This window comes from Phyllobates terribilis, unplaced genomic scaffold (genome assembly GCF_046119375.1).
Source record: "Phyllobates terribilis strain yellow unplaced genomic scaffold, ASM4611937v1 Scaffold_10__3_contigs__length_209671492, whole genome shotgun sequence".
NCBI lineage: Eukaryota > Metazoa > Chordata > Amphibia > Anura > Dendrobatidae > Phyllobates > Phyllobates terribilis.
This window is the reverse complement of record NW_027362770.1, coordinates 159801572-159814995: the sequence shown is the minus strand read 5'-3', so window position 1 is coordinate 159814995 and position 13424 is coordinate 159801572. Positions and strand designations below refer to the sequence as shown.

General features: G+C 45.1%; 1 protein-coding gene across 1 annotated transcript in view; it reads right to left on the bottom strand.

Moving 5' to 3' along the window:
- LOC141164589 (uncharacterized) overlaps positions 1–13424 on the bottom strand; it is a 234843-nt gene that overhangs the window by 66697 nt on the left and 154722 nt on the right. Inside the window, exons 7-8 of the mRNA XM_073650000.1 lie at positions 9378–9472; positions 5282–5393 (exon numbers count right to left, since the gene is read on the bottom strand). Of these exons, the coding sequence (XP_073506101.1) occupies positions 5282–5393; positions 9378–9472 (207 nt within the window). The remainder of the gene's footprint in view (positions 1–5281; positions 5394–9377; positions 9473–13424) is intronic.

The window sequence follows — 13424 nt, the reverse complement described above, 5'->3', positions numbered from 1 at the left end:
TGTGTCACATTCTCTCACAGTGAAGTTACAGTCCCTTAGCCATCTCATATGTGACACTCATCTTTAGAGTCTAAGATCAGCTTTCAGTCTCCTTTGGTTTGTCTATTTTTGTGACCATTTGGATGGCTCTCCTCTCCTACTCTGTCACATGTATGCTTCATATACTGGCATAACCGTTTATGCTTCCCTCTTCCAAGGCAAACCTCTTCCTTCTAATAGCGGTACTTATGCAAGTGGTCAGGTCTCCTCCTCATGGGATAAATATCACTGACTGCTAATCAGGCTTGTGCAACTTTATGATTCTCTGTAGCCATCACAAAACATAGGGTGATATACCTTAATAAGAAGTGCTTACTCACCCCCACTTGCTGGCTAACTAAAGTGCGGGTATTTTTCTCTGCTGTACAGCTTCTCCTGCTCTGCCTGTCTGCACTGCCACTCGCCATTTCATATTGTGTAACATACATTCACATTACACATCTGTCAAAATTTGTTAAATCACACAACAAAATAAATGTAATAAAGTATACATTCATATGGCATTTCTGTCTTGTACTTAAGTGAAAATGGCTAATAGTATCTAGAAATAACACTTTGATATAAGACTTTGCTTGCAGCGCACAACACATTATAATATTAAATGACATTCTATAAGAGTACTTATTAAGCATTAATATCATATTTGTAGCACAATAACATAACTTAGGTCATCAGCTGGTATTTCCACCCGAATTAGGTTAATGTTAGCCCAAAGCAATTAATAAACAATATAGCAGTCCTGGAAACATTTATCTCTGAATGGTCAGCCATAAATCTCCAGTCTCTTCTGGTCAGTAGGACTACAAGGAAGAACCTGCATGAAGATAATTCAGGAGGAACATTTAATGTGGCTTTGAATACGAATATCATACTAGTCTTATAAGTAAGCAAATTATGATTAATCAAGTTTTATTGAATTTACAACAGTCTACAAGGAAGAACTCCTTCTAAACATATGAGCTTTAATCCATAGACATAATGAATGTAAGAGAAATTGTGTGAATAAACCGCTATATAGCAGATATATGGACCGGATGTTAACTCACACAACCGGATTAGTAAGCAAATTATATTCAGCCCTATAGGGTATTTGTGTGAAGCTGGCAAAGCATTAAAGTGGTTGTCTGGGCATAGGTATCTGATGACCTATCCAGGGTTTAGGTCATCAATAGCAGATATGTTTGGGTTTGACACCCGGTCAGCTGCTTTTTCCTTCAGCGGCAACGGGCTGTAAACACTTTGTATGGAACTGATAAGCGCAGTTCCATTCAGAGTGCAGCAGCCGCTGCTAGCAATTGCAGCACAGTTTCTCTGCTGGTACACGGAGCTGATCCTTTGAAAATGTTTCCATCCTGCCACCACTAGAGCATAAATCAGCTGATCGGTGGGTGAGTCACGTGTCGGACCCCCACCTATCCTCTCCGGACAATCCCTTTTAGGTTTTTCGATGGCTATGGAGAGTCAGTGTGCCTATGTTTTACAAAGATGAAAGCTGAGACACTAGACTGTTCAAGTAGCCATCATTAATGTTACATGCACGACGCTAGGTTCAGATAGGGGCGAGACAGGTTACATGAATTCTTTGGAATCCTGGGGGAACCGTTACTCAGGGCGACCATAGACCATGTGCTGCAGCTTCTCTCAGGCACACAGGGGTATTGACCCTCAGGCACAGGCATGTAGGTTGTTTCACTTGCTGACCAGACACTCTTGACAAGAGTCTTCATAAACGGTAGAACAGTAGCATTTAAAAAGAAGCCGCACAGCCAGTGCAAGTTAAGTCTTATGAGCAACACGCTCCAATGACAAACAGTACAGCTTCCTTAGCAGCACAGCAGTTCACAGTCTTCCCAGTAGTACAGGACAGCACAGTTCTAATGCAAAGGCACATTAATGAACACAGGATTCTTTACAGCACAGTGAGATGGAGGAGGGGGAGAGGGTTTGCTGAAGGAGATAATCCCTGTGACACCATTTCTTACAGTCCTTATCTTTCTGCTTGACAATACTCTGCATTGTTAGTTCAGGAACTCTACCTGACCTGTGCTTAGCTTCACTCCTGACTTGAATCTTTTTCACTTGCAGGGGCGCTTCTGTCAGATGCAGAACACACACACCACCTTTCTCCTCGGCTCCAGACAGACAGTAAACAACTTCCCCACAATCCCCCTGTGGCTCTGCTAAAACACTCCCCTTCTCCTGTGACTGTGTTAACCCCTCTAGTTGCTGGATGCTTCTGGAGCACAACACTTCCTGTCTCATGTGCTTGTGTTAATGCTAATAGTTGCTGAATTCTGTTAAAGGAACAGCACTATTTCTGCATGTCACATTAACCCAAAATAAGGCTGGTACTCATTGGCCACATGGGCTGTCTGATGCTGAAGTCCCCATGTAAGATCTATAACAGGACTCCCCTTTATCATCTGCTTTTCTATACTATCAGTTTTGCCTTATGTGGCAGAGAGACTATAGGGCCTCTCACATGTGTCTACTGCCTTTGCGCCATCTAATGCACCTGATCAGCAGAATATAGAAGTTGTAGCACTTACTGCAGGACCATAGTCCAAAGACCTTGGCGCTTTCCTATTAGTATAATGCCTAGGACTTGGGGCTATGCTAGTAAACATATTGAGCTGGTCCCTCAAAAATTAAAGTGGTTGTTGAAATGCCTAAAATGTTTCAAAAACTGCTTAGAATACTGTGAAGAATATGGGGGATTTAATGTCATGTCACTGTTGTTAGCTTAGATAAACGACGCCTCAGAGGGGATCTCATTTACATGTATAAATATGTGTGTGGTCAGTACAAAGGTCTAGCACATGACCTCCAAAGGTCATACTAATGAGCAGTAGGCACTCATTACAGGTGGAAGAAAGGCGATTCCGGCTCCTAAACAGGAAAGGGTTCTTTACAGTCAGAGCAGTCAGGCTGTGGAATACTCTACCACAAGAGGTAGTAATGGCAGATACTATAACGGCGTTCAAAAAAGGGCTGGATGATTTTCTCGATACACATAACTTTGTGGGCTACAGTTAAATTAGATAAAATGTTACACCTATAGTAGTACTTTTGATCCAGAGTTATTGGACTGATCGCCTTTCTCGGGATCAAGAAGGAATTTTTCACCGTGATGCAAATTGGCTGAATGTATCCTGGGGTTTTTGCCTTCTTCTGGATCAACAGATTTAGGTACAGTAATTTTAGTAATACCATAACAGTAATACAAAAATAAAATGAATTAAAAAATTCTAAACTGGTTTATTTGTCATTGTAATAGTGCAATAATGATAAAAATGGTAATTCATTTGTGAGGCCTAGTTTCAGTAAATTGGTGTAGTGTTGGTATGGGGAGTACAATTGGGGGAGAAGGTTGAACTTCATGGACCTAGGTCTTTATTCAACCTGCGTTACTATGTTACTATATCCAGTCCAAGATTACAATCCTCCTTCAGCATGTGTAGCTGTAACAGGACACCTGGCTCAGCAGTTGGTCCAGCCTCCTCAGTTTCAAAGGGAAAACCTCATGTTGTGTAACTGCTTCATTCTAATTTCTCAGATGAGTATTTCATAAGATTTAAGGAGAATATGTAGTTATCGTATATCCTAGATGTACACTGGTTACATTTTGGAACTGGCCAAATGCCTGCCAGGGTCTCGATCTACTCTACCACCCCATGGTGGGGAGATACACAGAATAGGTAGTAGAAGCCAGGCAGCAAAGCCGTGTTTGGTCTCCAAAAGTAACAGGGGCCTGGATCCGATGGTGCCAAAACCACCACCACCTTCTGTTGGGAAGTTATGATCCATCATAGATTTTGAAGTTTCTTCTACAAAAACCCAGGGGAGATGTGATCAGGACCATCCACGGGGCAAAAAAGGGGGTGACTGACCAATAGGTTAAATCCTCGTGTAAGACCATGTGGCTGTCTCTTCTTCTCATACCTGTTGTTCACTTGTTTCTGTTAATGGACCAGGCTTATATCTAATGAGGAACTGGTGGCAGTCCTACCAGGCTGGTGAGGCTCTATTTCACTGGTGATAGTGAAAGGTGCTTCTCAACCTGTAAGGTTTGTGAGTGAGCGTTTTGCCACACCAGCCCTCTTTCAGTCCTCGTGCCTCCCTACGGCCATGTGGACAGGGGGTGTCTGTGTAAAACTGTGCCAAGCTGACCTTAAGTGTCCCCCGATGGTGCGAACTGTTATATTGGTGGAAGTGGGGAGACCATACCTCATGATCCCTCCAATGTAATAGTGATGTCAGACAGGGCTGTGAGGTGTGGTTCATCATAAGTACTATCAAATATTTCCCCACCATTCTGTTCTTCCTGCTTTATCAATGACAAGATTAAACAGACAAGTGAGTGCTGCAGCCAATCACTGAGATCACAGCACAATGCTGGAGCAGCAAGAAGAGAGAGTGGAAGCTCTAGAATAGGAGCAGCAGTGGATCGTAGAGTGATTATTACTTCTATTATTTTATAGCATTTTATGTGGTCTTTTAAACATTTTGGGTGAGTGGACAACCCCTTGAACTACATCAGGGCTTCTACTATTACGCGCACAGCATGTCCACCAGTATGGCTGTATCAACAACACATTGAGTGTCATTCTGGATCTGAAAAATAATCCAGCGTTCAGTGCTGTTTTGCCACCAACAAGACATGAACCCAATCCTACCCTGATGGAGCCAATATTAGTTATTTGGATATATCATTTCTCCCAGAAGTAAAAAGAAGCTAGAGCGCAGATGTGATCTGTACATTACTTATTATTAGGGTGCTTTCACATTGCGTTTAGTACACGCTCGGTGGCCCCGTCGGGGCATATGTCCAAAGCCCCCCGCAAAATGGGATTCGAACATATGCGCCAATGGGGCCGTAGACTATAATCGTGCCGACAGAGCAAACGTGTGCTCTGCCGTGCATCATGTTTAGGCGTATAGTTGTATATGTCTACCGGAGGTGGAAACTCAGACATTGTAGACTGCATGTGGGTGTCCGCCTCCAGTAGGCGTACACGCCTGAAAATGATGCACGGCAGAGACCACGTTTTCTCTGCTGGCACCATTATTGTATATGGCCCCATCGGCTCATACGTTCGAATGCCATTTTGCGGGGGGGATTTGGACATATGCCCCGACGGAGCCACCGAGCATGTATTAGACATAATGTGAAAGCACCCTTATGGATCTAGCCGGCTGATAAATATTATAATAATCAAGGTGTAACAGAAATCAGACTTACATTTATAAATGAGAAGAAACAATGGGGGAAGCAGGAAGATTAATATCCCCCGAATTATGTTTCCAATTGAAGCTGTTTTCTGTCCTCTGACATCGAGTGAATTTGTTACTACCTGTATTCAAAAAAGAATTTAAGGAAATCTGTCAGTAGGATCAGCCCTCCTAGACGTCTATATGGACATGCAGGTCATAAAAAGTTGAATAGAATGATATCTGGATATCTGCGATCATGTATAAATAAATAGTAATATATGAGATATTACTATTCATTTACAGTTAGGTCCATATATATTTGGACAGAGACAACATTTTTCTAATTTTGGTTCTAGACATTACCACAATGAATTTTAAACAAAACAATTCAGGTGCAGCTGAAGTTCAGACTTTCAGCTTTCATTTGAGGGTATCCACATTAAAATTGGATGAAGGGTTTAGGAGTTTCAGCTCCTTAACATGTGCCACCCTGTTTTTAAAGGGACCAAAAGTAATTGGACAATTGACTCCAAGGCTATTTCATGGACAGGTGTGGGCAATCCCTTCGTTATGTCATTCTCAATTAAGCAGATAAAAGGCCTGGAGTTGATTTGAGGTGTGGTGCTTGCATTTGGAAGGTTTAGCGGTGAAGTAAACATGCGGTCAAAGGAGCTCTCCATGCAGGTGAAACAAGCCATCCTTAAGCTGCAAAAACAGAAAAAAACCATCTGAGAAATTGCTACAATATTAGGAGTGGCAAATTCTACAATTTGGTATATCCTGAGAAAGAAAGAAAGCACTGGTGAACTCATCAATGCAAAAAGACCTGGGCGCCCACGGAAGACAACAGTGGAGGATGACCGCAGAATAATCTCCATGGTGAAGAGAAACCCCTTCACAACAGCCAACCAAGTGGACAACACTCTCCAGGAGGTAAGCGTATCAATATCCAAATCTACCATAAAGAGAAGACTGCATGAAAGTAAATACAGAGGGTTCACTGCACGGTGCAAGCCACTCATAAGCATCAAGAATAGAAAGGCTAGACTGAACTTTACTAAAAAACATCTAAAAAAGCCAGCACAGTTCTGGAAGAACATTCTTTGGACAGATGAAACCAAGATCAACCTCTACCAGAATGATGGAAAGAGAAAAGCATGGCGAAGGCGTGGTACAGCTCATGATCCAAAGCATACCACATCATCTGTAAAACACGGCGGAGGCAGTGTGATGGCTTGGGCATGCATGGCAGCCAGTGGCACTGGGTCACTAGTGTTTATTGATGATGTGACACAGAACAGAAGCAGCGGAATGAATTCTGATGTATTCAGAGCCATACTGTGTGCTCAGATCCACCCAAATGCAGCCAAACTGATTGGTCGTCGTTTCATACTACAGATGGACAATGACCCAAAACTTAAAGCCAAAGCAACCCAGGAGTTTATTAAAGAAAAGAAGTGGAATATTCTTGAATGGCCAAGTCAGTCACCTGATCTCAACACAATTTAGCATGCATTTCACTTGTTAAAGACTAAACTTCAGACAGAAAGGCCCACAAACAAACAGCAACTGAAAACCACTGCAGTGAAGGCCTGGCAGAGCATCAAAAAGGAGGAAACACAGCGTCTGGTGATGTCCATGAGTTCAAGACTTCAGGCCGTCATTGCCAACAAAGGGTTTTCAACCAAGTACTAGAAATGAACATTTTATTTACAATTATTTAATCTGTCCAATTACTTTTGGTCCCTTTAAAAACAGGGTGGCACATGTTAAGGAGCTGAAACTCCTAAACCCTTCATCCAATTTTAATGTGGATACCCTCAAATGAAAGCTGAAAGTCTGAACTTCAACTGCATCTGAATTGTTTTGTTTAAAATTCATTGTGGTAATGTCTATAACCAAAATTAGAAAAATGTTGTCTCTGTCCAAATATATATGGACCTAACTGTATTTACTTACTACAGGGTATTTACTTATTTAGTTTTTATCTTAGGTTTTGTCTGTTATAAGGCCACAGTATGAACATGCTCCAACACATTGCACATATATCAACTGTGCTGCTTCTCATTTATTTGGTTTTGCTGTAGTTTCTTGTACTTTGTACAAACACGTGCATGGCCCCCCATTCTGAGCTATGCATTTCAACCTGGGCAGGTGTCTGCACTGTTGTGCCTCTGTCCTGCTCCGCCCTTATGTATATTGAGGTCGGCTGACACAAGGTAAGGCTTTAATACTAGAGATAGGACCATCCCGATTGGGTACACCTTGTCGTGGTGGGATGGTTTTTACTCTTTTTTGACCAAAATAGTGTTAACTACTGTAAGTACCCTATGTTATTTATATGTACTATTACAATTTACTTATTTACTTATTCATTTTGTTTTTATCTTAGGTTTTGTTTGTTAAATGGCCACAGTGTGAACTTTTTCCTACACATTGCATGTATACCAACTTATGCTCCGGCTCATTTCTTTGGTTTTGCTCCAGAGCTTATTGTAAACTAAAAACATCACAGTAAAAAAATAATGCCTTACCAACACCGGGTCAGATTACCAATGCACTGCAGGATGCAGCAAGCCTCCATGATAAAGGCGGGGGCCGCACATGTGCAAAATACTGATGGAGCAACCACTCACTAACCTACCAATTCATGGAGGGGGTGGCTGTGTAGTATTATACATGCACACCGATGGAGTTCGCATAGCTGCCCCCACCTTCATCATCCTGCAGTGCATTGGTAATCTGACCTGGTGTTGGTAAGGCATTATTATTTATGCATTATTATTTACTATGATGTTTTTTGAAATTATGTCCAATGTTCACCATTTTCAATGTTTAGTGTTAGGACTCTCAAGTATGAGGACCCTTGACGTTGGGTTGTGAGCTTGTGTATTTTGGCAAAAATATCAACCAATACCTCATGTGGTATATTTATCTTACACACTATTTTTCATCTTTTTTGCACATTTTTATGCAGGATGCGGCCAGGCCTCTTTAGTGTTCGCTGGGTGAATTGGGGCGTCTGTCCTGTGGGGGTGCACGTATATAGTGCTTGGCAGCCCGCCTGATCTAATAGTATGGGCGTCATCAATAGGCTGCAAGCCAGACACTGTGCATCACACATATCTGTGTGACTGGCGCCCTATGCAAACTCCATCGGTGTGCATGTATAATACTACACAGCCACCCCCTCCATGAATTGGTAGGTTAGTGAGTGGCTGTCTGCATCAGTATTTTGCACATGTGCTGCCCCCGCCTTTATCATGGAGGCTTGCTGCATCCTGCAGTGCATTGGTAATCTGACCTGGTGTTGGTAAGGCATTATTTTTTACTGTGATGTTTTTGGAAATTATGTCCAATATTCACCATTGTTATTGTAAACTACCAGTGTGGGACAGAGGGAATTACCAGTGAGAGACATGTAGATCAGGAGAGCAGACTGTCAGTCATTACATGTCTCACACTGGTAACGCCCCCTTTCATTTGAAATAAGAAGTCACAAGAGTATATGGCACTCTATACTGTAAGATGCTCAGATAGGAAACCTACTCCATTCACAATGTAAAAGATAAGATCCAACACTTGTGATGCGAGAAGAACACTTATTTTATTTAGGAATCCCAATCCAACATAAGTAACGTTTCAGTCTGTAACCTAGACCTTCATCAGATGGATTGCTACTGGTAGGGAGATATGTAAAGATGGCACAATATACATAAGGGTAGCAGCCCAATGAGTCTGTGTTCTTCTTGTATCATATGACTGCTGGATCCTATCTTTTTCATTTAAAATAAGCTCTGGAGGAAAATTCTCAGGGAGTTCTATGTCCGGCCCATAGATCCTAATAGCTCATTTACATATTAAGAAAAACGTGGATTTCTCTGGAATAAGATATCGGATCTCCGATATCAAGGTATCATTTTATTCCGCTTCCTATGACTGACATGTCCATATAGACGGCTTAGGAGGTAGATCCTACTGACAGATTCCCTTTAAAGAAATTCAATAATTACACTCATGAGAGCAGAATAAAATTATCAGCATATAAGAAAGTAAAAAAAGCTATGTAGATAGATGAACATAAAAATAAAAGACGCAAGGAAGGAAATACAGTATGAGAGTACCATCACTTCTGTTGTACTGGAGTCGTCGGTTTTCTTGGGAATAGTTGGTTGGATTGTCATGGATCTGATTGTAGGGAATTCTCTAACCTCAGGATCTGAAAGAGAAAGCTTTGTGTGATCTTCAGTACGAGACACAATTACAGAACATCATAATCTCCTTTCCTCTAAGAGTTGTTAGCCCAAATCTCCTCATCCTGAGTAGAAAATCACTGTACAACTAGGGTAGATTTGCTGCTTAATATTTTAGGAAATAGCCATGATGAAAACGACACAATACAACTTTTGGGCAGCACTCCATATAGAGCCAACCTAAGAGGAACTGTGCAACAGGTGGCACCAGACCAGTGGTCTACAATTGCTTGTTAATGCTCAGTAGCTTTGACAGCAGGTGACCAGTGAGGAGTCAGCCGTGAGGCCGGAGTCTGATGTATTCATGATATGCAGGCTCCGCCCACCATCCAGCTGCTGATTGGCAGTTTTCTCCCAATCAGAGTATGGAACCCGCATATCATGAATACGTCAGACTCGTACCTCAAAGCTGACTCCTCGCTGTCCACATTCTGCAAATGATAAAATGTAAATTCTCAAAAACTACAGAACATTAACACTACAAATAAGCATGTCTGCAGCTCACATTAGGCATCAGAAAGTGTCAGTCAATATATACCCGAGGAATCCACTCGATGTAATATCTACAGAACCAATTAAAGACAGCGCTCCTTAGCAAGCTTCATATATACGGTAAGTTTTTATCCCTCCATAAAATGACAGCAGCAATGTTTCAACCTGTATGGTCTTTTTCAGACTCTTGAAAAAGACCATACATATCGAAATGCTGGTTCCAGGACCCCTATAAGGGTCCTTTGTGTCTTTTCATCATGACTGAATGTTGTTATTGTTGGTGGTGATGAATGTTCAGTCTCTCTTTTGGTAGGGGGGGGGCATTCTGATTTTTGTATCTGTGTACTGTATGTTTGTCTCTATAATCATTTTACTCACTGTAGATTAGTTAGTTTTGGCTTGGGACACCTAAAGGTTCTACATACAGTATAGGTTTTTGTGGTGCCCCTGAGGGTTCGTTCACCACAGAGGTACTGCATCTCACCCAGAGGTGGGGTACCGCACTCTCAGGTAAGGAAGAAGTACAGCCCGGGACCCTAACACCCGCATCCAACACTACACTACTCCAGACTAGCTGGAGGGGCAAAATGCATCGCGCTTCCTGCTGAGCCCTGTCCCTGGCTGGAGTGGGGGGAACCAAAGTAGGGGGAACCATGTAGTGGGTGTGGGTGGAGGAAGAAGATCAGGGGAGCACTTGTTAGGAGTAGTATAAAGAGAGAAGCCATCTTGGGAGTGTGAGCTGTCTGAGAGGAGAAGTAGAGGGAGCAGGAGCTCTGCTCAGGAGGAGGGCCTAGCCAGAGAGGCCCAAGACTGGAGAGAGAGAGGAGCAGGAGAAAGGCTCCAGGAACGTGGAAGGGACCCCAGGGGTACAGGTAGTGCTGGAGGCCACCCGTACGCCCGAATCTACCAGGAGGTGGAGGCGTCAGATCGCACAGAGGGGACCGGTCCCTAAACTAACAGAGTTCTTTAAGCCTCAACTAGGAAACCGGAGGCTGCAGTATTTCAGGTACTTCAGCCACAATCCACATCTGTCTCACCAAGAAGGTAGCCATAGAGGACCCAGGGAACAGAGAAGACGTCGCTCGACAAGGTCCACAGTCACTGGATTGGGACACTAGGTGTGAGGTGCAGGGAGACGGCCAGAAGGAACACACAGAAGGGGGTCCCGCTATGTACTCCAGAGGTACCTGGGGGTTGGCTGAACCCCTCCCTGTGTAAGCACAGGACGACGTGGGAAGTTTCCCTGGCCCTGGTAACTTGGAGTCTGAAAATTGTGAGTAAAACCCTGAAGACTGCACCCCACTGTCTCTGTCAGTTATTGCTGCTGTGCCATCACTCCCTGCACTACACTGCACCACGAGTGCTACTACCATAACAGGAACATGTACACTGCCCTGGAGCTAACCTCTACCTGTGGAGAGCTGAATCAACTCTGCTGCATTAACAACAGCTCCAGAGGTCCAGAGGACCTGCTTGGCAGTGGCGGCTCCCTTTAGCCACATGTCACAGGTGGCGTCACTAACTGTATATAAAAACTATAAATCCCCTGTAAATATAACCCCTTTTAATGACCACCCTGGGTCACGGACCGGGTCACCGCCACTGTGACATCTCCCCTAGCAACGACCGGCCCGGCACCAAGTACCCCACGGCCCAGGGGGCGCGTCATCTTTGGAGTCACGAACAGGATATGAACCCACCCGTTATCATCGGGTATTGTGGGCCTAGAGACTGTGTTTGATACTGAATGTGGTGCCTGCACCAGAAGAACGGGCGCCATTATGTGCGTGATCAAAGACAACAAGAAACCACCTCCCATCATGGGCTGGGTTCCAGAATGGCGCCAAAAGTGGGGCCCACCCCGAGCAGCAGTGACCATGTATGTGGATGTGTCCATCAAGCTGGGGGGGCCTCCCCTAGGTGTGGCCGACAGCAAGCTGCCATAGAACCGCCCTCAAAAGGGGAGAGGAGAGAAGAAACCTGGGAGACAGGGCGTGGTCTCCAGCAGTCTAGACAGACCGCACCTGGCAGGCAACATGGGGGAGAGTCCGGAGCAAGCTCCCGTCCATGGCCTGCAGCAATCAGCAGTGCCTCTCACCCTGGAGGAGGCAATGGCAAAATTATCCCTGGAGGATACCGAGTTCCTCCATGCCGAGATCCAGGAGCTAGGCCGGAGGATGGAGAGGGCCCAGCAGGAGGCCATCGCTGGCTGCAGGAGGAGCTGCTGGGGAAGATTGGGACCCGGCAGCAGCCAGCGCTGCATTCCACCAGCAGCACCCCAGCCCCGGAGGAGCTTGAACAGAGCCAGGAGGCAGAGAATGGCACAGGCGCGGCTGCGGGAGCAGGTAAGAGGAGTCTCCCTGTCCCGGGCGCTGAGAGTGCTGACCTGCTCCTGGGCCCCCTGGCAGAGCCTACAATCCTGGGCGCCTGCTCCGCTGACCTGCTCCTAAGCCCCCTTCCAGAGCCACTTGCCCCCGCACCTGAGTGGGTGTATGGAAGCCCCGTATATGACTGGTCCGCCAAGTTTGAGGACCAGCAGGGACTCCCCCTGACACCCACACCTGCACCCCCGGTCACCTGCCAAGGAGGAGAGGAGTTTCGGTGGCACAACCGGGAGGGGGACCTCATGGGGTTCCCGTGGGAGACCCAGGCCCTCAGGAGGGAGGAGCACTGCAGACGGGAGCTCCTGCAGCTAGAAAAGGAGCGGCACGACCGGCAGGTGCGATGGGAGCAGATGGAGGCCTGGAACATGGCGGCCAAAACCTGGGCCCACAAGGCGAGATCTACCACATCCAGTCCCCGTTTGTAGGGGATAGTGGTGAAATTCGACCTGGACGCCGGGTTTGAGTTTCGTCAGAGAGCCGCAGACGGATCGGGATGTTTTTGTCAATCGGCGGGACGTCGAACCCCATCTCCAACAGGGGCATCCCGGCCGAGACCTCTACCCCGGTGACCGCGTCACCTTTACCCGACACAAGGGAGAGCGCAGGTGGTATGCCTTCCAGGTACACAGAGTGGTGAAGGAGAGGAGGGACATGCCCCCGCAGTACGAGGCTAATGATCCGGCTGTGTCAGCCTGCAGAAACCAGGAGTTCTCCCCCAGGAGGGAGCCCCACTGTTGAAGTGTTTATTGGAAGAAACTGTAAATAGTTACCCGGAAGGGTATGGCAAAAACACTGCGAGTTTGAAAAGTTAAAAAGTTGAAAGAGTGTGTTTATCCAGTTACCCGGTAAGGGTATAGAGACATTAGGGTTATGGACGGTGAATAACCGAGAAACTTTACTGTAAATAGTTGCACTTCTTAAAGTGCCTCTTATTGGTTTTATATAACAAGATTGACCTCAGAACAAAAACCCGTTTGGCGTGGCTGAAGACGTGGTCCAACGACTGGATCATCTATGCCCTGCTTCCATGCCCAGGGCCTAT